A 23,044-nucleotide genomic window follows, 5' to 3' on the forward strand; every position below is an offset into this window, starting at 1 on the left:
AATTTAAAACAAAACAAAACAAAACCTCCCAAAGATTTGGGATGAATCTTAGAATATAAATCTGAATTTCAGAAAGATAAACAGATAAATGTATTCTATGTGATTTAAGAAAAGTTAGTGACATGACATTGAGCAAAGCCATCCCAGTTTTTCACTCCTGACCTTTACCTCCTGTTGGAACACCAAAGAATCATTGTGCAGACTCTCCGCCTTTACAAATCAAACACTGCCATATGTCTTTATACTCAGCAACAGAAATCCAAATTTTTGAGGTCTGCTTACACAGTAAAGAACATGAAAATAAAGTGGAGAATTCATAAATATCAGTATATGTGGAGACTTTTATCCAGATACTGAATCAAACCCAGACTTAAAACTGCTGCAAAGCATCTGATTATCTTTTTAAATCTATTCAAGTTGATACCATGGAGTAAGCTGACCGACAATTTTCCATCCCTAATTAGCAAAATAAAAAAGGAAACGAAGCTTAATGACCCATGGTAATTTGTATTTGAGAATATACTTCCTTCTGCTAAAGTTTTATTAGATATTAAAATCAAAGGAAGTTTAAACATTTCCTTCAACAGAACAGACAATTGTTTTTCAGAAACAATTTAGGTATAACCTGAGCAGGGACCACAAGGCAAAACTGAGTCTTCTATTATTTGCACTTAATAAAAGGCAGAAATAGGGGGAGTGGCCAGAGAGCTAGCAAATAAGAAAGTTCATTACTGTAGAAAGACAATTGTGTGGAAGATCACATGCTTCCAACAGATCTGCTCATCTGAAGAAGGAGTTGGGAACAATTCAATGGCTCATTGACAAATGCCAGCGTCCACTTCACCAGACTGGTTGATGATGCCTTAGAACCAGTAGACAGGAAGAAGGAAAATAGGCTGCGAATGAAAGACCCTTGAAATAGAAGGAAAGTTGTTTGTTCTCGCAAGTCAGTCTTTCATTTCATTGGTGATTACTGGTAAAGCACCAAGAGTGAGAGGGATGCAATAGCTAAGAACTCAGGATCATGAATGAAAGAGAAGGACTACATTCGGCACTGTGACTTCGGGCAAGGTACTGAGCCTGGGTTATCTCATCTGTAAAGTGGATTAATGGTCTACCAAATTCACACTATTGAAAAGATTAAGCAGTGCAAGGTACTTAGCACCTTTCTGATTCATGGTAAGCAGTCATGCTTGCTAATACTATTATGAACCTAAAATACACAAAAAATAGAAGAAGAGACAGGGAATTAAATGTAAGGCAATTCAACATGTCAAACCTGGAATACTACAGGCAATGAAAAGAAAAGAACTGTTGCTATTTACAACATGGTTGAATCTCACAGTCATTTTGAGTAAAATATAGCATAAAAGAGTATATATTCTCTATGCTTCTATTTACAGAAAACTTAAAAGCAGCACAACTTATTCATGGAAATTGGAGTAGAATACTGATTACTCTTGGGGGTGGGGGCAGGAGGACTGACTGGGGAAGAGTGTAAGGGAGTCTTTCGAGGTGGTGGAAATATTCTATGTCTTGACCTGGAAGTAGTTGTATGGGTATATACATATGTAAAAATGCAGCAGGCTGTATACATAAGATGTATGTACTATACCCTATGTATTCCCCAACTTTAAAAAAATTAAAGTCATTGGGAGCTGGATAGCAGAATAGATTAGGTGTATTCAGAGTACTTCCACCTGGCAGAACAGCATTAGGGACAGCGTCACCAAGAAGCACATTTCATGCAGCATCAGTGGAAGCTCTAGGAAAGATGTCCGGTAGGCAGAGGCCACCTTCACAGCCCAAGTGTTGAAGCCACCCCGGGTGACTCAGCACCTGCAGGCATGGCGCCGAGCGGTTCTGACGATGTGGTCTGGGCCCAGCAGAATCAGCATCACCTGGGAACTTACTAGAAACATAAATTCTTGGGCCCACCCAGGAACTCTGAATCAGAAACTCTGGAGGTGGGACGCTGAATCTTCTATTTTAGCAAGTTTTCCAGATGACTCTGGTTCCTGCACAAAGACAACGGTCACATGCCTTTGATGTATGTAGCTGGGCAGCACTCACCTTGTACATTCCTGCAATTCGGTTTGACTCTGTGCTGTCAGCACGGACCTACTTTTTCCTGTTTCAAATCTCTCCCAGAAATGCTCTTCACAACCACCCTGAATTAATACCATTCATGGTTGAATAAAAGCACTGAGGATGAAAAACTATAATTCCTCTCTTCATAATTCATTTGACTGGGCTCTTTGATATAATCCATGAGAAAGGATAGTGTATTATTATTTTGGTTTCCTATTGACCTCTAATATTTGCTAGCTCATGATGAAAATTCATGAGATTCCTCTAAATAGGCTTATTTTCTATGTCCAAACTGTGGGTTGATTCCCAGTGTGGTCACTCACTGAGACTAGCTCCTGAGACTGACTTCTACCCATTAAGTACCAAGTAGTCAATGTGAGCCAGTGAATTTTCCACTCCTTATAAAAAAAAAAAAGGTTGGCTAGAAAATATCCCAGAGTAATCTCTCTAGAAAACAAAAAATCCTCTTTTTATTAAAGGAGGAAATAAATCAATGAGGTTAGTATAGGGTGCCCCACCATTACTGACCAAAATCTCAAAGCAGAATAAGACTATTCAGCTTTTCCTTGCTGTGAATTGGGACTCAGGCTGCTGACCCCCATAAAATAGTTCATAATCACAATGAGCTTTATTAGTAGGGCCCTCAGCAGTCATGAGACATGCTCTAAAGATAATGAAGAGTGCAAAGGAGGTTGGGAGCAAACCAAAAGACTGAGAATCTGACCTACTTCTCTAATGAGAACCCACATATCTTTCCCTCCTGTTGCTTTTCTTTCCTTCATGCCAACTTGGTTGGGGGCAGGAGTGTGGCCATTGCTCTGAACTGAAGCAAGCTGAGTCTTCTAATGCCATCTTCCTGTTTTAATCCGGGCGTCAGTGGTCTCGTGTGAGACGACCTTCAGTGGCACATGTCTGTCTCCAGTGTCCACAGCGAGTCCCTGACTCTCAGGTCGCCAGCATCCCCATGATGCTCTCTTTATGTCTAAAGCACAGTATTTTTTAACAAGAAATATGTGTTATTTTAGAAGCCACATAATACTGAAGGGAGTGCACTCTAGGGTGAGACAGATTCAAAATGACTGACTTAGTGTCTCTAAATCTGTTTTGTATCTGTTAAATTGGAGTAAATCAGACATAGAATCACTGTCAGAATTAAGCAAGATCACATGTATAAAAGGAACAGAGCTTAGAGCCTGGCACACCATCAGTGCTGAGCACATATTAGCCCCCAGCCTCTTCCCCTTCAGATGCAGCTTCTTGTCCTCTCTGTCTAGGATGAAAGGCAACTCATGAGTTTAAAACACTCTTTGATAACACACAATTTACATTTTGCCATAACAGGTTTCTCTCCACCATTGAGAGCTTAGTAAAAACAAATAATCATTATTTGGAGGAAAAAAGGCACATCACAGTAAACATTCACAACAGGAACTTAAGAACGTTTATATAGAACACAAGCTTTATAAAGTATAATGCAGTTAGTAGCTTTCCAAGAACCCCCGAAAATTATATACAGAGCTTTGTGTGAAAGCATATGCATGTTTATTTTTTCTGGAGAGGGTGTCTATAGCTTTCACCAGATTCTCCAAGGAGTCAACACAATGTTAAGAAGCATGCACACAAGTGATATCAAACATTCCTCCTGTCGATTCCATCTTGTAATGGCAAGGCACTTCACCTTGTACCATTTTGTATAAGTAGTGAAGAGAACAAAACATATGTCCTTAGTTTTGTCCTGGAACATGGGTGTTACTAACAAGTAAACATTCTCTTCCTAAACAGCTACATGGGGGAAAAGAAGCCAACTGCTATGTAAAATGTCTAAAGGTGACAAGATTTGGGAGCAAAGAACCATACAACTAGAAGCTATGCCCCTTGGGGTCACTTGACAGGGATTTCCTGGCCTCTCTTTCCTGTGGACCTTGGGGACAGTTGGCGAAAAGCAGCCAACACCTGGTGATTTTATAAAAGGATTTCCAAACAAACACTGCCTGCTTGTTTCCCCTTGGAAAAGAGCCTAAATTGTCTATGTTGATTATGTAACCTGCTCACCTGGGCTCCAGTGGGGAGGTCTTTTAAATATATAGCTGTCAAAGATACTGTGAATAATTGGACAACTACCTTTTGATGGTAGCAATAAAGACACAAGTCAGGCAAATCAGAAACATATTAAAAGAAAAAGGGATGAGGATGTGATGCACAGCATGGTGGGTATAGTTAGTAGCATTGTACTACATATTGGAAAATTGCTAAGAAAGTAGATCCTAAAAGTTCCCATCACAAGAAAAAAAATCTGTAACAATGCGTGGTGATGGATCTTAACTAAACTTAATTGTGGTAACAATGTTATAATATATACAAATATCAAGTCATTATGTTGTACACCTAGAACTAGTATAATGCTGTATTCCTTTACACCTCAGTTTAAAAAACTACTGGCTAGGCCTCAAGAAAAAGAAAGTAGTGAAGTTGAGGCAATGAAGATGAAAAAGAATTTTAATAAATACCTTCATAAGTCCCTTATTATATATATAGTTTTCTTCTTGGAAAGGGTTTTTTTTTTGAGGTCTACTTACACAATAAAGAATATGAAAATAAAGTGGAGAATTCATAAATATCAGTATATGTGGAGACTTTTTATCCAGATACTGAATCAAAACCAGGCTTGAAACTGCTGCAAAGCATCTGATTATCTTTTTAAATCTATTCAAGTTCCCTATATTGACATTTGGTATTTTATATTCTTTAGGAAAATAGCATCATATAGATACTGTAGCAATATATAACAGAATAATTATGTAAATTTACAGCTGAAGTAGTTCAAATTCAACTTTATCACCTTATAGTTGTGGTATTTACCCAGATTTCTTCTTTTTTGACGATTTCATTTATTTATTTAGGGAGAGGGAAAAGGAAGGAAAAAGAGAGGGAGAGAAACATCAATCAGTTGCCTCTTGTACACACCCCAACCAGGGACCAAACCCAGAACCCAGGCATGTGCCCTGACTAGGAATCAAATTGCTGACTTTTCACTTTGAGGAATGGTCCCCAAATAACTGAGCCACAATGGACAGAGGCAGACTTCTTAGCAAATTAGTTTTCTTCACTACTTACACAATGCTCTTTTTTTTTTGCTAAAATAATACACTACTGAGTCTGTTTTCCCTATTTGATTGACTTCCTCACAGAACTATGCACGAAAACAATGCAACTACCTCACCCATTCTGAAAGCAGTTTACCCATAAAAACATGCATCATCCCTTCCAATATCATTCTGGGGTCATCAAAGACCTCAGATACTTGACACTGCTGCTCTAAGCACTTAAAACTGAACTGAATGGAGGCCCACCAAGAGCAGCACTAGGGCAGCAAAGGAGTATAAGACAGAGATTTCAGTGAAATTCCTCCACCTTGTTCTCATACGTGCAGGCAAACATGGCCCAGTTATTTAGAAAACCTGGGTATCATTTTATAGAGTCAACCTTACCAGGGATTTTATCTTTTTATTATTCAAAATTGTCAACTTTACACCCCTTAGGATAGGTACTACAAATATTTTAAAAACCCAGAAAATAACAACTTGTTGGCAAGGATGTGGGAAAATTGGAAAATTTGTGCACTGCTGTACACATAAAATGTTACAGCAATATGGAAAACAGTATGGCAGTTCATAAAAAATTAAAAATAGAACTGCTATGTGATCCAGCAATTCCACTTTTGGGGTATATACCTAGTAGAATTAAAGGCGGGCTTTCAAAGATCCCACAGCCCATGTTCACAGCAGCACTGTTCACAATGGCCAAGAAGTGGGAGCAACCCAAGCGCCCTCCACAGGTGAATGGGTGAACAAAATGTGGTCTATACATACCAGGGAGTGTTATTCCTCCATAAAAGGAAGGAAATTCTGTCACAGGCCACAATAGGAATGAAACTTGAGCACATTATGCTAAGCGAAATAAACCAGTCACAAAAAAAAAATGCTATGTGATTCCACTCATATGAAGTTCTCAAGAGTAGTCAAACCCACACAGACACAAAGTGGAATGGTGGTTGCCCAGGGGCAGGGGAAGCAGGAACAGGAAGTTGTTGAATGGATATAGAGTTTCGGTTTGGGAAGACTAAAAAGTTCTGAAGATTGGTGCATAACAATGTGAATACAAAAGATTACTGAATTTAGACACAGCTAAGATGGAGGTGAAGGGATTGAGAAGTAGAGATTGGAAGTTACAAAATAGTCATGGGGATGGAAAGTACAGCAGCGGAAATATAGTCAATAGCACTGTAATAACTACGGTACTCACTGGGTATTGGAAATATTGGGGGAACAGTTTGTAAAGTATACAATTGGCTAACCATTATGTTATACAACTGAAACTAATACAAAATAACATTGGATGTAAATTGTAATAAAAAACTTTAAGAAATGCGTATTTATTTACTTATTTTTGACACTATTACAGATGTCCCCTGTTTCCCCTCTTTTGACCTACTCCCCTCAGTCCCTGCCCTCCCTCCTGGCCTTCATTGCATTATTGTCTGTGTCTTTTGGCTATGCACTCAAGGGGGAACCCCCCAAAACCCAGAATTATCTTCTGAAGAGCGGTCCCCTGTAGCACAGGCTTCTCTTGCTAGGACAGTGTTCTGGGAACCATCTGTATCAGTGTACCAGCTGGCATAGTTGTGAGAGGCTGAGTTCAGCTTCAGGGATTTTTTTTTTTTGAGGACTTTCAATGCGTTTGCCCATTTCATGATGGGCAATTTACGAGCACACCTGCCTACACTGCTCTGAGCGTTCAGCCATTTTTAATAAAAAAACAGCATGACTCCCATGCCCCACCCTCCCTATTCACCCAATTTCACCCCAAGCAACTTATTTTTGTTTCTCTGGATGAAAAAAGTCCTCCAAGGGAAACTTTTTACTGATGTGGAAGAGGTGAAACAAAAAAACATCAGAAGCATGAAAAAGCATCAGAATCAACATGTTCAAAAACTGTTTTGAGCAGTGGAAACATCTTGATAAGTATATTGCATCAAATGGAGAGTACTTTGAAGGTGATCGAAGTTTAAGCATGTAAGAATAAATATACAATTTTTATAAATAAACTCTGTTTTTTGGGTTCTCTCTCATATATGCAAAGACATGCTTTGGCTAAACTTATCCAGTACCCCCTCGGAGATTGTGCTGTATGTATCCATGACTCTGGTTTTATTTTGTTCATCAGTTTGTCTCGTTAATTAGATTCTACATGTGAGTGAGATCAGATGGTATTTGTCTTTCTCTGACTGGCTTGTTTCACTTAGCATAATGTTCTGCAGGTCCATCCATGCTGTTGCAAAGGGTAAGAGTTCATTCTTTTTTATAGCTACATAGAATTCCACTGTGTAAATGTACCACAGCTTATTTATCCACTCATCTACTGATGGGCACTTGGGCTGTTTCCAGACCTTGGCTATTGTAAATAATGCTGCTATGAACATAGGGATGCATATATTCTTTCTGATTAGTGTTTTGGTATTCTTAGGATATATTCCCAGAAGTGGATGGTTAAAATGGTAAATTTAATGTTACGTGTTTTAATCATAATGAAAAACATGTTTAATTTTTAAAGATTGACAACCACAAGTTTCTCAAGGGCAATGAAAACATCTTTGACATATTTAGGTTCCAAGCATCTAGCATAGTGCCAGGAAGGTGGTGAGAACTTAAGATAAGCTTGTTGAACATTTAAAATGGAGATGACTCAATACATTGGCATGTGGTTGGACGGGTGGATAGAGGAGCCCCTTGAGGGGATCACCTTGAAAGCGTTTTGGTGTGGTTGATGCTCTCAGTAACCCATGTCACATGTCCTGGACCCACAACTGGTTTCGGCCACAGCTGTAGTAGACAGCACCACAGGCCCAGGTGATATCCCATCTCACATACCCAACTAAGACGGCAAGAAAAAGGAAGAAACAAAGAAAGGTCTCCCAGAGAAGAGTAGGTTCCTCACCAATGTCAAGTAAACGAGAGAATGCCACTCTCCTGGGTTCCTCTGAGTCATCCTGCTCACAGCTGGCCCTGACCTAACTACAGCCAATGTCAGAACAAACAAGATAAAATGGGTTCTCACGTAGGCATTAGAAACCAAACTGAACAAAACCAACGGTGGAGCCAAATGATTCATACCTGAACAATTTCTGCACTGAACAATGCTGGAAACCCTACATGACAACCAGATTGTTTCCTGGCAAAGGGACAGAGGCTAAACAGGGCCATGCCCTTACAGCTGCAGCATGGACACTGGATCGGGGGTGGGCGGGGGGCCGGGGAGAGGACAGCTGCAGGGAGCTGGACCTGGGGTGAGCAATCAGTCTCCATGTAGCCCTTCGATAGGGCAGAGCTGCCAGAATTAGCAAATAAAAAGACAGGGCACCCAGTTAAATTTGAATTTCAGATAAACAGCAAATGATTTTTTTAGTATAAGTATGTCACAGATATTTATCTGTGTGTATGTCACAGATATTTATCTGTGTGTAACATTTATCTGAAATTCAAATTTAGTATATGTATGTCACACATATTGTTTATCTGAAATTCAAATTTAACTGAGGAACCTATAGTTTATCCTGCTATCCTAGCAAAGGAAGATGAGATCTAGATTTTTGTAGCCAGTCTTCTGGAACCAAACTTGGTAATACCTCCATCACAGCAAAATGATATCTGCACCCAAGATCTGGCAAAATTAGCCAACTTACACCGGGAAAATGTTGAAAACCTAACAGCCTTTCCATTGCCAACAGCTGTCATTCCTAAGTTCACTTTGCAAATCCTTAGTGAGCACCCATTCTACGGCAGGACCAGGCGAGGTGCCTAGAACACAGTCCTTACAAACCTTCACAATAAAAGGCAGAGTCATGAGGCTAACAGACCAAACAAAGAAAAACATAAGCTGTTAAAGCAGATTGAGCCTGACCCCTTCTTGGGCATCTGCTGAAATACAAGACATTGTGCTGGTCTCCAGTGAGAGGCGACTTGATCTTGCAGGACCTGTGGCTGGTCACTGACCTGTTCCCAAAGACAGCTGCTGTGTCCCAGCCTCATCTTCTAATGTAGAAGGTAAGGAAACTGTATTTTGAGTGGTTCTCTTTTTTCGAATTAAGCTTCCTCAGTCTTCAGGATTACCCGGAGGTCAACATTTCATAGGAAGTTTACACAGGAGTGACAAGGATTACACAGCAAGCCACAGCTTGAGTTCCACCCAGTCTTACAGTCTGCATTCCTAGGCCTGTAAAGGATGCACAGCTAATTGCTGGAGAGCACAGCTAACATTACTTCCAGGGCGCTTGAAGAAATGGGATTCCAACAACCTAATGTGTAGTTTTTTTCAATTTACGTTTTTGAGGTAAAATTCATATAACATAAACTTAACCATTTCAATGCGTACAATTCATATAACATAAAATTGCTGAAAAGTGGCATTCACCGGCATTTGGCACATTCATGATATCATGCAACCATTCCATCTATCCAGTTCTAAAACGTATTTCTCCCCCACCCAAAAGCAAACTCTGTGACCATCGGGCAGTCACACCCCACTCCTTCCTCCCCCAGGTCCTGGCAATCACCAATCTGCTTTCTGTCTCCATGGGGTTACCTATCCATTCTGGACATTTCATATCAGTGGGTCATAAATATGGAACCTGGAGAGTCTGGCTTCTTTCACGGTTCATCTGTGTTGTAGCATCTACAAGTACTTCATTTCTTAAATGGATGACTAATATTCCATTGCATGGACATACAACAATTTGTTTGTCCATTCATCCACTGATGGGCATGTGGACTGCTTGAACATTTTGACTATTGTAAATAGAGCTGCTATGAACATTTATGTACAAGTATTTGAATACCTGTTTTCTCCTTTTTTTTATCTTTTGATGTTTTTATTGTCTTAGGTGCAGAGTGCTTTGAAAGCAAGGTCAATTCTGTTACAGAATTATTCCATAAGTTACAGGAGACTAATCACCAGTTATTGTACAATGTGTTACAGAGCAGCGAAAAGGCATTCAGAGCAAACATCAGAAACTACAAGGTCATGGCTGTGAAATGCAAATGAACATGTTCATGGAGCAGCACAGTAGGCATCCTGCAACGCTACAACAGCAGATGTCCGGGGATCCACAACAAAGCCAGCACACGCCCATCTTTTATCACTTGGGTCTCTAAGCTAATATTCACTGATTATTGCAATGGCTCATAAAATTGTAACAGTTTTAGTTCTTTAAAATTAAATTTATTGGGGTGACATTGGTTAATAAATTATATAAGTTTCAGGGGTACAATTCTATAATAACCATCTGTATATTGTGTGTTCACCATTGCAAGACTCCTTTCATCACCACTTGTCCCCCCTGTACCCTCTCTTGCCTCCCCCTACCCTCCCCTTTCCCTCTGGCAATCACCATACTTTTGTCCATATCTATGAGGGTTTGTTTGGGTTTTTTGTTTGTTTGCTTGATCTCTTCACCTTATTCACCTACCCCCCTATATCCTCCCCTCTATGAGTATGTTTCTATTTGGTTTGTTAGTTTATTTTGTTCATTAGATTTCACATACAAATGAAATCATATGGTATTTGTCTTTCTCTGACTGGCATATTTCATGTAGCATAATAATCTCCAGGTCCATCCATGCTCTTGCAAAATGTAACATTTCCTTTGTTTTTACAGCTGAGTAGCATTCCCTTGTGTAAATGTACCACAGCTTTTTTATTCACTTATCTACTCATGAGCACACAGGTTGCTTGTTTTCACTTCTTTCATGCATATGCTAAGAAAAATTGCTGGGTTGTATGGTAACTCTATGTTTAACCTTTTGAGGAATCACCGGACTGGTTTCCACAGTTGCTACACCATTTTACATTCCCACCAGCAATGTACACAAGTCTCAGTTTCTCCACATTTTTGCCAAAACTCATTTTCCATTTGTTTCTTTTTATTATTATTATAGCCATCCCAGTGAGTTTGATGTGATATTTCATTGTGGTTTACTTGCACTTCACTAAGGACTAATGGTCTTGAATATCTTTTCATACGCTTGTTGGCCATTTGCATACTTGCTTTGGAGAAATGTCTATCCAAGTCCTTTGCCCATATTTTAATTGTGTTGTTTACATTTTCTTGTGTTTGAGCTGTAAGAATTTTATATATATTCTAGATACTAGACTTTTATCCAGATATATGATTTGCAAATACTTTCTCCTACTCGGTAGGCTGTCTTTTTAGAATATTTTTTTAATGGCCAGCTGATACTCTTTGTCTTTCTTTTGTGTTCTTGAGTATGGAGCACCCCTTAATGATGAGCCAGACACTGAAAGAACATCAAGACATTTATGAAAGCCCTCATTCCTGAAACTAAAATTTCCTTTTAATGTCAAATTAGAGTAACATCACATGGGCCCCTCAATTTTGACAGAGATTGAGGAATTAAAACTTCTTGGAACTCCAGCTGAGAGGCCTGAAAACGAAGTCAGCAGCCCAGGGAAACCTCAGGGAACAGAAGGGAACTAATGCCAAAGAAGGCTTGAAAACAAGAGGTCAGGCTGTGTGAAAAAGCCAGGATGAAGGCAAACACTAAGCCGGGCTTCGAAGAGGTAAGAGCACCATCTCTCACAGTGGTGGGAGGAAGAGTGGGAAGAGCAGGAGAACAATTCCCATGGGTCCAGGAAGCTGTGGTGGGAACTGAGGAAAGTAGAGAATTTCTTTTGACACCAAAATGCATTGAACAGTCATGTTTGTCTTTTCCAAGAGAAGATGGGGTACGTAGTTTAATGAGCTTGAGACTGTATTAGAAGTATGCACTAGCCCCATAGAGATGGCCTGTTGGTACTTTTCCATCTCAACTTTCTACGTTGATGAGCAGAAGTTGGATATGGGATGAAGCTACTTCCCACCAATTGTGTGAGTAATTCTGTGTTGGTCTGCATCCAACAATAAAAACATGTTGGTAAAAAGAGGAGCCATACACATTTTAATAAGGATCAAAAGCTATTTTGCCCCAGCTGGAGTAGCTCAGTGGATTGAGTGTGGGCTGAGAAGCAAAGGGTTGTGGGTTCGATTCCTAGTCAAGGCACATGCCTGGGTTGCAGGTCAGGTTCCTCAGTGAGGAGCGTGCAAGAGGAAACCACACATTGATGTTTCTCTCACTTTCTCCCTCCCTTCCTGTCTGTCTAAAAATAAAATCCTTTAAAAAATCACTAAAAAAAGTTATTCTGTGGTCCTATGAAGTTAAAGACATATCTTTTTTAATTTAAAATCTACTGCTGTAGATCAAGATCCTGACATAGTTAATGTCCCTAAGTTCTGCTGGGAAGTTCAAAGTAAGGGTTCTCAACATTTACTGAGCATCAGAATACCAGGGGGAGCTTTTAAAAATAGAGCTATCTGAAATCTTTAGAGTCAGAAAGTGGGTTAGTAGTTGCCTGGGGCTGGGGTAGGAACAGGGAGTGACTGCAACAATATACAAGGATTTTTGTGGGCTGATAGAAATGTTTTAAGATTGCATTGAGATGATGGTTGCACAACTCTACAAATGCACTAAAAATCAATGAACTTGACACCTAATATGAGTACATTTCAAACTACATAAACTGAATCCCAAAAAGGCTACGCTCTAATAAACTACGAAAAGTAGAAAAAATTCAGTATTTTTCTTTAGTTTTACAAATAAATGAACATGTTAAAAGCACTCATTATAGTTTCTCTATATAAATTCTTAGTTTCTCATATAAATTCATAGAACATCACATCTCAAAATGTACAGCTACCTAGGCCTACCTTGACAATTTCTAATTCAAGTGTTTAACGTAGAACTCAGTCATCTATATTTTACTTTTTAAAGTCTCTCCAGGTGTCTATAAAGGTGTAGCCAAGTTCAAGAGTCACCAATGTAAAGCAAAAGGGAATAAATAAAACAAGGTACCTTATTTCTTACTTTATCTCATTTTATTTTATTCCTATCTATTAGGGATCTCATTACAAATGAAAATTTTGTCAAAAAAAATTTGTAATCATGAAAGGGGCAGAAATTTGGGGTCCATGGGACAATAGGAAGTTTGAGATTTTAACACAGAGAGTGAAATAAGCAGCCTTGAACCAACCACACCAGTGGACTATCTATCTTGGCATATGCCTTCACATGTAACACAACCCAAGGATGATGTCCTAGAAAGTCTAAATTTCAAATATTCTTTTCATTGAGCCCATAAATTACTAAAACATTTAGGGAAGAAGAACTAGGGGTGTTGGGGGCAGGAGAGGGAGCCCTGCCTTTCGCTGTATACTAGCTTGTCATCTTTTAGATTCTGAACCATGAGTTACATGAGTTCCGAGTACATGAGCTGACATTTTACTAATCCAGAAAGTATAACACTTTGGCTTCCAAATTACACCTCAGAGAATCAGCTCATAGATTGAGAAGTAGCCTGTTAATGTACAATTCAGTAGCCATGGGCCCAATCCTGATACAGCAGGAAAGTAAACCAAAGGCAAAGATAGGTGATATTGCTTTTAGGCATGTGTGTGTGTGTGTGTGTGTGTGTGTGTGTGTGTTTATATAATGAAGGGAAAACTGGGAATTTGAACTCACACCCTCAGTATTTTACAAAACACTCCCTAAGACGGTTGTTATAAAGATTGAATGAGATAATGATTCATGCAAAGTGCCAGGCCTAGTATCTTGCACATAGTAATCCTTATCTAGAATTGTTTCCTTAAAAGATGCAAATGGGTCCAGTGGTCTGAGATTTGCCTAGAGAAACTCCAGAATTCTGACTTCTGAACGCAGCCAGCTCTGACAGAGGAATGTACTGGCTGGATCCACATTCATGCAGTCACAGCTCCTGTTGGTGCAAAGCCAAGCCTAGTTTGATCTCTACCCCAGATTTCTTTTAGAAACATGCAAGCATCCAGACAAAATCACAACATGTGTGCCGCTCCTGCTGAGGCTTCTATTTTGCAGGAACAATAACAGCTGAACCCTAAAGATGGGAATGAGGAGCACAAAAATCTGTCCTCTGCACCTGGCCTGGGTAAATGCTTGTGAAACCTCCATGCTCTGGAGAGAAAATATCTGCTCTGCTACAAAGAGCTAAGAAAACAATTTTCTTAAAAATAAACAGGTCCCAAGAGATCAATGGTCTGGAAAAATTCCTCTGAGATTCTCTCAGGCCCTGAATATAAACAGTAAGCAACTTTTCAGGTCAACAATTGGACTTATACCCCCTCCAAGCATAACACACACACAACACAACTTGCGCACATCTCTGAGCAGTCATAGTCGTTCTGAAAGTAAGGCAAAACACACATACATCTCATTACTGCAGCGTGACCCTCAGATTCTCCTATGGGGGGCCTGCACACATCTCTTGAGCCCTGGGCATTCACTCCAGATGCATGGCACAGCTGCTCTGCCCTCTCTGAGATCCTACACTCTCAAAGACCCTTCCCCCAGGAAGATCTCCTTCACACAGTTGTACATAAGAAAATATCCCTATAAACTATGATGAGGAAGAAATGAAACTGAAGACATTCTTTGCTATTAGTTTCGGTGCATATATATATATATATACAGGGTCTGGCAGAAGTAACACCATTGAGTGTGGTTGGTCAGGTACATGAATATCTCACACGAGATGGACAGCAATGTGAACATTTCACCTAAAATGTCATATGGAGTGTTTGAGTATGATATTTCACAGAATTACATGCTTATGATTTTGTAATAGAAGATTTGATACAGATTACCAGGTCATAAAAAAGGAGCATTATTTGTGCTGAACCCTGTATATGTATTTTTTGCTTTCTCCTCTAATTTGCAGTTACTTACTTAGCGATCTACTCTCTAAAAGGCATTTTAAGGAGATACAGGTTAATCAGACAAAGATCTGCCTTCAAAATCACACTTATAATCTAATAAGAATATTGATTTGCAAAGAAAAAATAAGATGATAATAATAATAGCAATATCTAACAATTACTAAGCTCTTCCTCTGGGCGAGGCACTCTGCACACACTAACACTTCCCGATGGCCCTGTGAGGTAGTTATCAGCCCTGATATGCAGATGCACAAGCTGAGTCTTATGGGGGCCTAGGTAGTTTTTTCAAGGTTATAGTTCATATTGATAACTAGAATCCATTAACCATATACATGACCACTCACATGACATAAGAACGGTGTATTGTGTCTCATGACATTTCTGAATGTCAGATACCTTGACAATATGTTAAAATCTCAATTAAGTCTGGATTGAGAGGGTCAAACTCAATGTTTGTAATTAATACATAACAGAAGACCTGAGTCCCTCACAGACCAGGACACACTCCAGAGTTTGAGGGTAACCACTTCTCATGCAAACAAGTCACTTCTGGATTATTTTTGCATTATGTAAAATCACAACATTCTCTTCTTGCCCTGGTCAAGTCATTTGTCCTGTTCCCTTCCGATCTCATTCCTAAATATTCTCGTACAAGAAGACTTCTTGGGCCACTTTCCTTGCAATCACAGGGGTTGAATTAAGATTCTGCATATTCACTTATTGCTCAGCATTTCTCTGGCCTCAATGTCACAATGATCTGAAAGCTTGTCATTCTGATTCTGGGGCAATTTGTGGACCCACCTGTCCAAGCCTTACTGGCACTATAGGATAAGGCCCAACACAAGTGAATATTTAATGTAAACTATTAGTTTTAAAACATATTTTTATGCTTTTTATGACCCCATAATCCCTCACCCCTAGTATAAAATGATTATTTTATTGAACTTTCTAGTTTTTTGTCAAATTTTTATTGAACAGAGGTATCATATTTAAGGTGTATGCACAATTGTGTCTTTTTCCCTCATAACATCTGAATCATGTTTGTAACAATGGTCTACTAACCATGTCTGTATGGTTAAATAATTAGAATGATGGAATGTTTTTGCTACTACAAGTATTATCAAATGGGTTCATGCATATAACATCTCCAATATTTTAGGTGTTTCACCTAGGTTAGGTTCCCAGAAGTGAAATTACTCTGTCAAATAATTTAAACATTTAAAATTTCTTGATAAAGACTAGCTTAAAAAAATTGTAGAGGGCACTGTCTTTGTTTTGTTGCAATCATTCAAATTCCTGAAAAACACTCAGAGCTTTTGTGAAAAAAGTGCCATTTGTTTTATAAATTGCTCTAAAGCCAACACCCAGCTCTGAGTTACCCAAGAATACCTCGTCTTACCCAGCAAGCACCACTCACCTTCCGTCCTCCCGCTGCCCTTCTGCCTACTGTTGTGTAGAGGCAGCACCTCCAGTGATGTGATGCCTGAACTCTCCAGAATATTCACTTCCACTGTCAGCCTCCCCACCAGCTGCTGGGGTCGCACACTGATGACATGCTCATACTTCCCAAGCCGCCTCTGCAAGAGCTCTTCATAACTCAGGAGGAAGACAGCTTTGTCCTTGCTGGGAATAACTATGGAGGCTCTGAACGTTTCAGTCCCCTTCTCCCTGTGTGGAAAAAAAAATGGGAACAAGGAGTCAAAGAAAGCCAGGTTCCCTCATGTCTCCTTGGGGCACAACCGAACTCTCTGTAACAGTCCTTAGAAATTAAAAGTAACAGTTAGCATTGGGAGAAGTAAAGGCCTACACTAGAGGAAGGTTGCAAAGGTTCAAAGGGTACTAAGGAGTAGAGAATTCAAACACTGCTGAACTCTCCTACCTCTCCCTGAGTCATACTCAAGGGGACAGAGGGGAAAGGGGATGCTGAAATAGGTGAATTGCTGTAAGAGAGAGCATTGGGGTCAACATGTAAATTGCATTTGCTTCTTTGTGGGGATAGCCAAATAAACCAGACATTTTATGTAACTTTAAAATAGCTAATATATGAGGTTTTTACACCTTGGTAAAATATAATGGATGTGTTTAAGGGAAGGGTAAAAAGTAAAGGATTACAAAGCATATAAAAATACAAATAATATTTTCAGTACTTGGAGTGAAAGTTCTCTGATTCAAGGTGGCAGACTGACCATAACAGGGAGGGTAAAGGATTAAACAAAAAGAGTAAGAGTGGTAGGGGCAACCATCAGCAGGTAGGACATGGGAAAACATTTCTGGAAGACTTGGGAAATTCAGTAGACCAAGAACTCTACAGTTCAGACTATGTGGGAAGGGTCTTCAGCAAAGCAGAGAAACAAACAACCTGCAGAAGTGCAGAGAGACTCCAGTTTCTGGTTCAGCAGAACACCACAAGATGAGAGTGAGAATCAGGACCAAATACAGGGAGAACTCCAAGTTTATGTGTAAATGAATGAATGGTTAAGATGACAGGCTTCCTATACTTCTCTTTCCCAGAGTTAAAAAGAGACAGAAGTGTTAAAATGAAAAAGTTTTATTCAGAGCCGAGCAGAATCAATAAAAAAAATGACTGACACCTAAACTCCTTATTGTACATTTCAGAATATCAGGTAGAGAAAACAAAGAAAAGAAATGGTATTAGGCCACATTAAATGCATCATTGGTAATGCTGGATGTTTTGAGGCACTGGAGCAATGTCTTCAAAGTTTGGATGCTAAATTATTCTGAATCTTAAATTCTATACACAGTCAACATTTTAAGCAAGGTCTCAGAAAGTTTGCCTCTCACACACTCATTCTAAGGAAGTTACTTGAGAATATACTCCAGCAAAGTGAGGGTGAAAATCAAGAAGGAGGAGGATATGGAATACAAGAAGTAATTAAATCAACCCAGATAAAAATGAAAAGGTATCCCAAGATAAACATCATATGTTAAGGCTGCAAAGCAATGACAGTCTTCCATGACACCTATTCAGTCATGTTTAACAGCTTAGAAATAAGACTTGGCTGGTGTGGCTCAGTGGATTTAGGGCCAGCCTGAGGGTCACCAGTTCGATTCCCAGTCAGGGCACATGCCTGGATTTCGGGCCAGGTCCCCAGTAGGGTGCACTCAAGAGGCAACCACACATAGTGTTTCTCTCCCTTTCTTTCTCCCTCCCTTTCCCTCTCTCTGGAAATGAATAAATAAAATCTTTAAAAAAAAACCAGCTCAGAAATCAGGATATGTCTTTCAATTAGTGATGCCTTCCAGTTGCTGTTGACAATGACATGGATGTCACTGTTATGGCTGTTTACGTAGTCACCATTTCAAATGAGTTCTGTGTCTTTCTAGATGTTAATTGTGACAAAATTATGCTTTATCTCACAGGAAAATCAATTAGAAACTCCAGGAGAAAACAGGTATGTATGTGTTGTGATCTGACTAAACAAAACTGTGGCATGATTCTGAACAATTTATGAATTGTAAGAGAAGATAATCCTGATAAAGCCCATCTGATAAAGACCACTTATAGACCAACAAAGTTAGGCTTTAATAACCTACTGTGGCAAAGGAGATTATATACCAGAAGCATCATGGAGCATCTTGCCAAACAAAGGAGGACACGGGTTATTACAGGATTGGGGGAAGGGTGGAGTGCAGGCAAAGTCAAATGAAGCAGTGTCTGGAAGCTCAAAGAAGAGCAGGGCCGTGTGCAAAGCATTTAATATCAGCCTGAACTGAGAAGCAAACTCAAGGTTCCTTGTCCTTAGGAACTACAAAATTAAGATAAACGTGGACTTTTGTGGCAGACAACCCCTCATCTGAAGCTGTGGACCTTGGTTGGTTTTCATGATCAAAGTGAACCCATGACTCACATGTTCCCTTCTCTCTAACAAGACTTCCAACAGCGGAGTGTCTGACAGTGTATGGTTTCAGAGAACAAACTTCCTCAAAACTATATTCTTTTATTAATGAACAAAAAGCAGATTTACATGTTCACAGAATTTCACATTTTATCTAGATACTAAGAAATCATGCTTCTCCAGATGGGCTGGTAAAGAGAGAAAGAGAATCTTGGTATTCTAGATTCTCTTAGTATACTAGATGGCTCTGCAGCTAGTTATTTATGTATGGGTAAAAAAGTAAATGCTATTTCTTCGTGGTCAGTGTTTAGGTTCAGTTTATAGACAAAACAAAAAACACACATATCATGACAGGTCAGAATTTAAAAGCCAATAAATCCGGGAATGCGAAAGTGAACGATTAGATAAGGGAAGATGGGCACCGGAAATGGAAACCCAAAGGTACGGTAAAGCACAGGGGAGGGAACAATGTCATCGAAGATCGCAGGTCCAGTCTGAGATGGTGCAACTGCTTAAACTGATGTAAGAAGAAGGAATAATTATGTAAAAATTTGGAATGCAGAGGGAGAATGGGAGCATTGCAATTATGCTAAATCCTGTGTCTTCCCAGCAAAGAATCAATGGGTAATATCTGATTTTTATCACATTTGGGAAAACAAAGACTATCATAAAATATTTAGAGTTAGGGAGATAACAACAAAAAACTACAAAAATATTAGAAGTGGATGTTTCTAGAGAGTGAGAACTGGGGAGTAGGAGTACTAAAATGTTCATTTTTTACTATAAATCCTTCTCTTCTGTGCTGTTAACAAGGTATGTTTTATTATTATTATTATTATTATCATCATCATCATCATCATCATCATCATTATGGTAAAAAAAGAAAATAAATACTTAAAGGAAGAAAAAAGATCTAGGTGGCTAGGCAAAGAGGTAGAAAATTTGACATTTTGCTACAGGGAATTTTTAATTCCTTAATAAAAGGTCACTTACCCATTATCTCCTGTGGTTTTATTTCTTTTCTCTTCTACCTTATCACCATTTTTCTTTTCTCTCTCTGTGATTTCTCCCTGATACACCTTGTCTCCAATTAGCCTGTAAACCAGAGACAGCTGTGTTACCAGCTTGCAGCTCCCAAATACAAACATAGATCTCATAACCATGACAACAGTAAAAAATATTTTTATTTGCCTGTTGGATATGCAGAACCTATGTTCCAAACCAAGGATCTACCTTTGAATTATTCTAGGGCAATTTTCAATAGGTACAGAAGGTAAGACCCAGCCCACGGTGCCTCTATGATTCTTCAGGAAGAAATCAGGGAATCTGCTCAAACTTCCAAGACACGTCATGTACTTGAATCCTGTCCAGGCCTAAGATGCAAATCAAGCACCTCCCCTCTTTTGCATATCTTTACCATCCACTGGGAAAGGAAGAAATATAACTAACATAGCGAAGGTTTCATGCTGTCTCATTATTCAGAACTCATCATAAACATTGCCTTTTCTGAGCTACCTCCTTGATTTCCCCACCTCAACAAGCCCCTCTCATTTCTGTTTGCCATCGTTATAGCGTTTGCTACTGTCTGAAATTGTCTCATTTATTGATTTGTTTATTTATTATTATAAAATTTCTGGAGCAGAACAGCATGGTCTTTTTCCTAAAAGTGTACAATCACTTTGAAGAGTGCCCAACCTTGTTGGAGGGAAGGAGAGAAAGCAAGAGGAAAAGAAGAGGTCATAGAAAGGAGTAAGAACACAAAACAGAGGGAGGAAGGGAGAAGGGAGAGAGAAGGACGGAAGAAGGGAAAGAAGGATCAGCCTTCTGACCCATATGCTATCAACTGGGAAAGAGATTCTCACAGCCAAGGCTGTGGGCCACACATCATCTCAGGCTCACCCTGACCACCGTACATAGTTGTCCTCATTCTGGGGTCACTGACCAATGTCACCTACATAGTGAAGTTGGTGATGAAAGCTGTGGCTGGAATCTGCATCAGAAACTCAGTCTCTTGGTCCTCAGAAGCTCTATTCATCATTTGGCAGGAAACTGTAGTGAAGGCATAGCGAGAAATAATGGTAGACTTCACGAAGAACTCCGTCATCAAAGGTTTGGTTTTCTGTTGAAATTAAAACACACAGCATTTTCCATGATGTGTGAAAGCATGATTCAATCATTTGGGATAGATGTGGGTATTTTTTCCCCATAAGAAATAATCTTTAATTTGGGAGACTTTGACCTGTAATTCTCTACTTCTTTATTTTTGTCTTCCCTGACGTTCCACCTTTTACTCCCTCTGCTTATAAACCTGGCTACAGAACCAGTTTATAACATAGAAGCACATCTTCTCACCTAACTGTAACAAACACACACAGTTAAGATTTCCAATTTGACAGAGATTACGCATTGCTAAGTACCTTAATAAATTATTGGAATTTTAGATGTATGTGAAATATATAATATTTTTCTATTATAAATGTTCAGATCACATTTATAGGATCACAAAACTGATAAAAAATCAGAGCATGCCTAAAGAGATTCTCCTTTTCAAATTAATTTCAAAATCCACTTAGAGATGTTGTATTCTGGGCTTTCCATTTGGATTACGGTCACATCATTATAAAATGGGAATCGATACTGAGTTTAAGAAAGTATTTGAAGAATTAGAACCCAGAAAAAGGAAAGCTTATGCTGCTTAAACTTATCCTAAAAACCTCTGGTAAGGGTAGTATCTTCTTCTTAAAAAAAAAAAAGTCTGTTGATCTCTGGTCTACACTATTTAAACAGATAAGGCCCTGATATCCATCATTACATATCTTTACTGATTGGTGTATTTTAGGAAGAGATCTCAAATTACATAGCCCATAGATATTTTTATTTGAGTTGACAATCTTTAAAAGGTTTTCAAGTTTAGGTGGCAACATTTAAAAATTGGGGAAGGTCACATAAAAATCCATAATGCCCATTTTCCTTGAAACAGAAAGTAGAGCCGCTGTGGCTGTGTGTCCCCATGTGCCCAGGAGCTGCTGGCACTAATGCTGGCTGCTGCCGTAGATCAGACCCACAGCCCACGCCCCCAGCTCCCTAGGCTTACACATCCCAAATGTCTTGTTGATGCTGAGACTGAAAGTGGGTGGCCATTTTCACTGTGTCTTTACTGTAATTTTCCTTATTCCTAGCCTATTTCACTCATTGATGTCCTCTGTTCTACTGGATTAAAAATGGCCACAATTTGCACACCTATATTTATAGCAGCATTTTTCACAAAAATTCATCCATTTATGGCTGAATGGACAAACAAAATGTTGTATCTATGTAAACAGGATGCTATTCAGTCTTAAAAAGGAAGGAAATTCTGGCATGGGCTATAACACAAATGAACCATGAGAACATTATGCCAAGTGAAATAAACCAGACACAAATGGACAAATACCTGTATGATTCCAAGTACATGCATTTACTAGACAGAAAGCAGAATGGTGGTTTCCAGATGCTGGGGGAAGGGGAGAGTGGGAAGCTACTATTTAATGGGTATGCAGTTTCAGTTTTGTGAGGTGAAAAGAGTTATGGAGATGGACGATGACAATGGTTGCACAATAGCATGAATGTCACTGAACTGCACACTGTAAAGTGCTAAGGCAAATTTTGTGCTATAGGTATTTTACTATAATAACAAAAGAATGAAAGAAAAAATATTTTTTTAAAATGGCCACAAATTCTCACTTTTCCTGCCATTGAGAACTTCCTCAATGGCAGGAGTTTAATATAAGCTTCCCTTTGAATCTGGGCCTTAGTAACTTTCCTTCACCTATAGAACCCACTGGAAGTGATGTCCTAGGACTCTGAGGCCTGGTCACAGGAGCCTTACCACATCCATCCAGGTTTCATGGAACACGTTCTCTGGAGGCTCTGAGTTACCATGTTAGACTGAGACTGTTGTGCTGGAGAGGCTGTGTGTAGGCAATGCAGTCGCTGTGGCAGTGGAGCCCAGCTGCAGCCATTCCTGCCCAGGAGCCCAGCACAAGAGCGAAGCTGTAGTGGGCCCTCCAGATCAGCCCCTCTGCCCCTAAACAGCACCGAGCGACCTCCACCAGCATCCTGTGGCCAGAAGACTCACTCAGCTGAGCCCTGCCCAAACCCTGCCCCACACATGGTGCAATAATGGTTGTGGCTTAAAAGCCACTGAGTTTGGGGAAGACTTTTATACAGCAATAAAACTGGAATGCCTACCTCATCTCTT

At 39.5% G+C, this 23,044-nt stretch overlaps 1 protein-coding gene across 1 annotated transcript in view; it reads right to left on the bottom strand.

Annotated features, from left to right (window-relative positions):
- Nucleotides 1-23,044, bottom strand: part of ITIH5 (inter-alpha-trypsin inhibitor heavy chain 5) — an 82,341-nt gene that overhangs the window by 39,842 nt on the left and 19,455 nt on the right. The window contains exons 3-5 of the mRNA XM_028507846.2: nt 20,760-20,923; nt 19,798-19,899; nt 16,365-16,615 (exon numbers count right to left, since the gene is read on the bottom strand). Coding sequence (XP_028363647.1) covers nt 16,365-16,615; nt 19,798-19,899; nt 20,760-20,923 — 517 coding nt within the window. The remainder of the gene's footprint in view (nt 1-16,364; nt 16,616-19,797; nt 19,900-20,759; nt 20,924-23,044) is intronic.

Source organism: Phyllostomus discolor, chromosome 1 (genome assembly GCF_004126475.2).
Source record: "Phyllostomus discolor isolate MPI-MPIP mPhyDis1 chromosome 1, mPhyDis1.pri.v3, whole genome shotgun sequence".
NCBI classification, from domain to species: Eukaryota; Metazoa; Chordata; class Mammalia; order Chiroptera; family Phyllostomidae; genus Phyllostomus; species Phyllostomus discolor.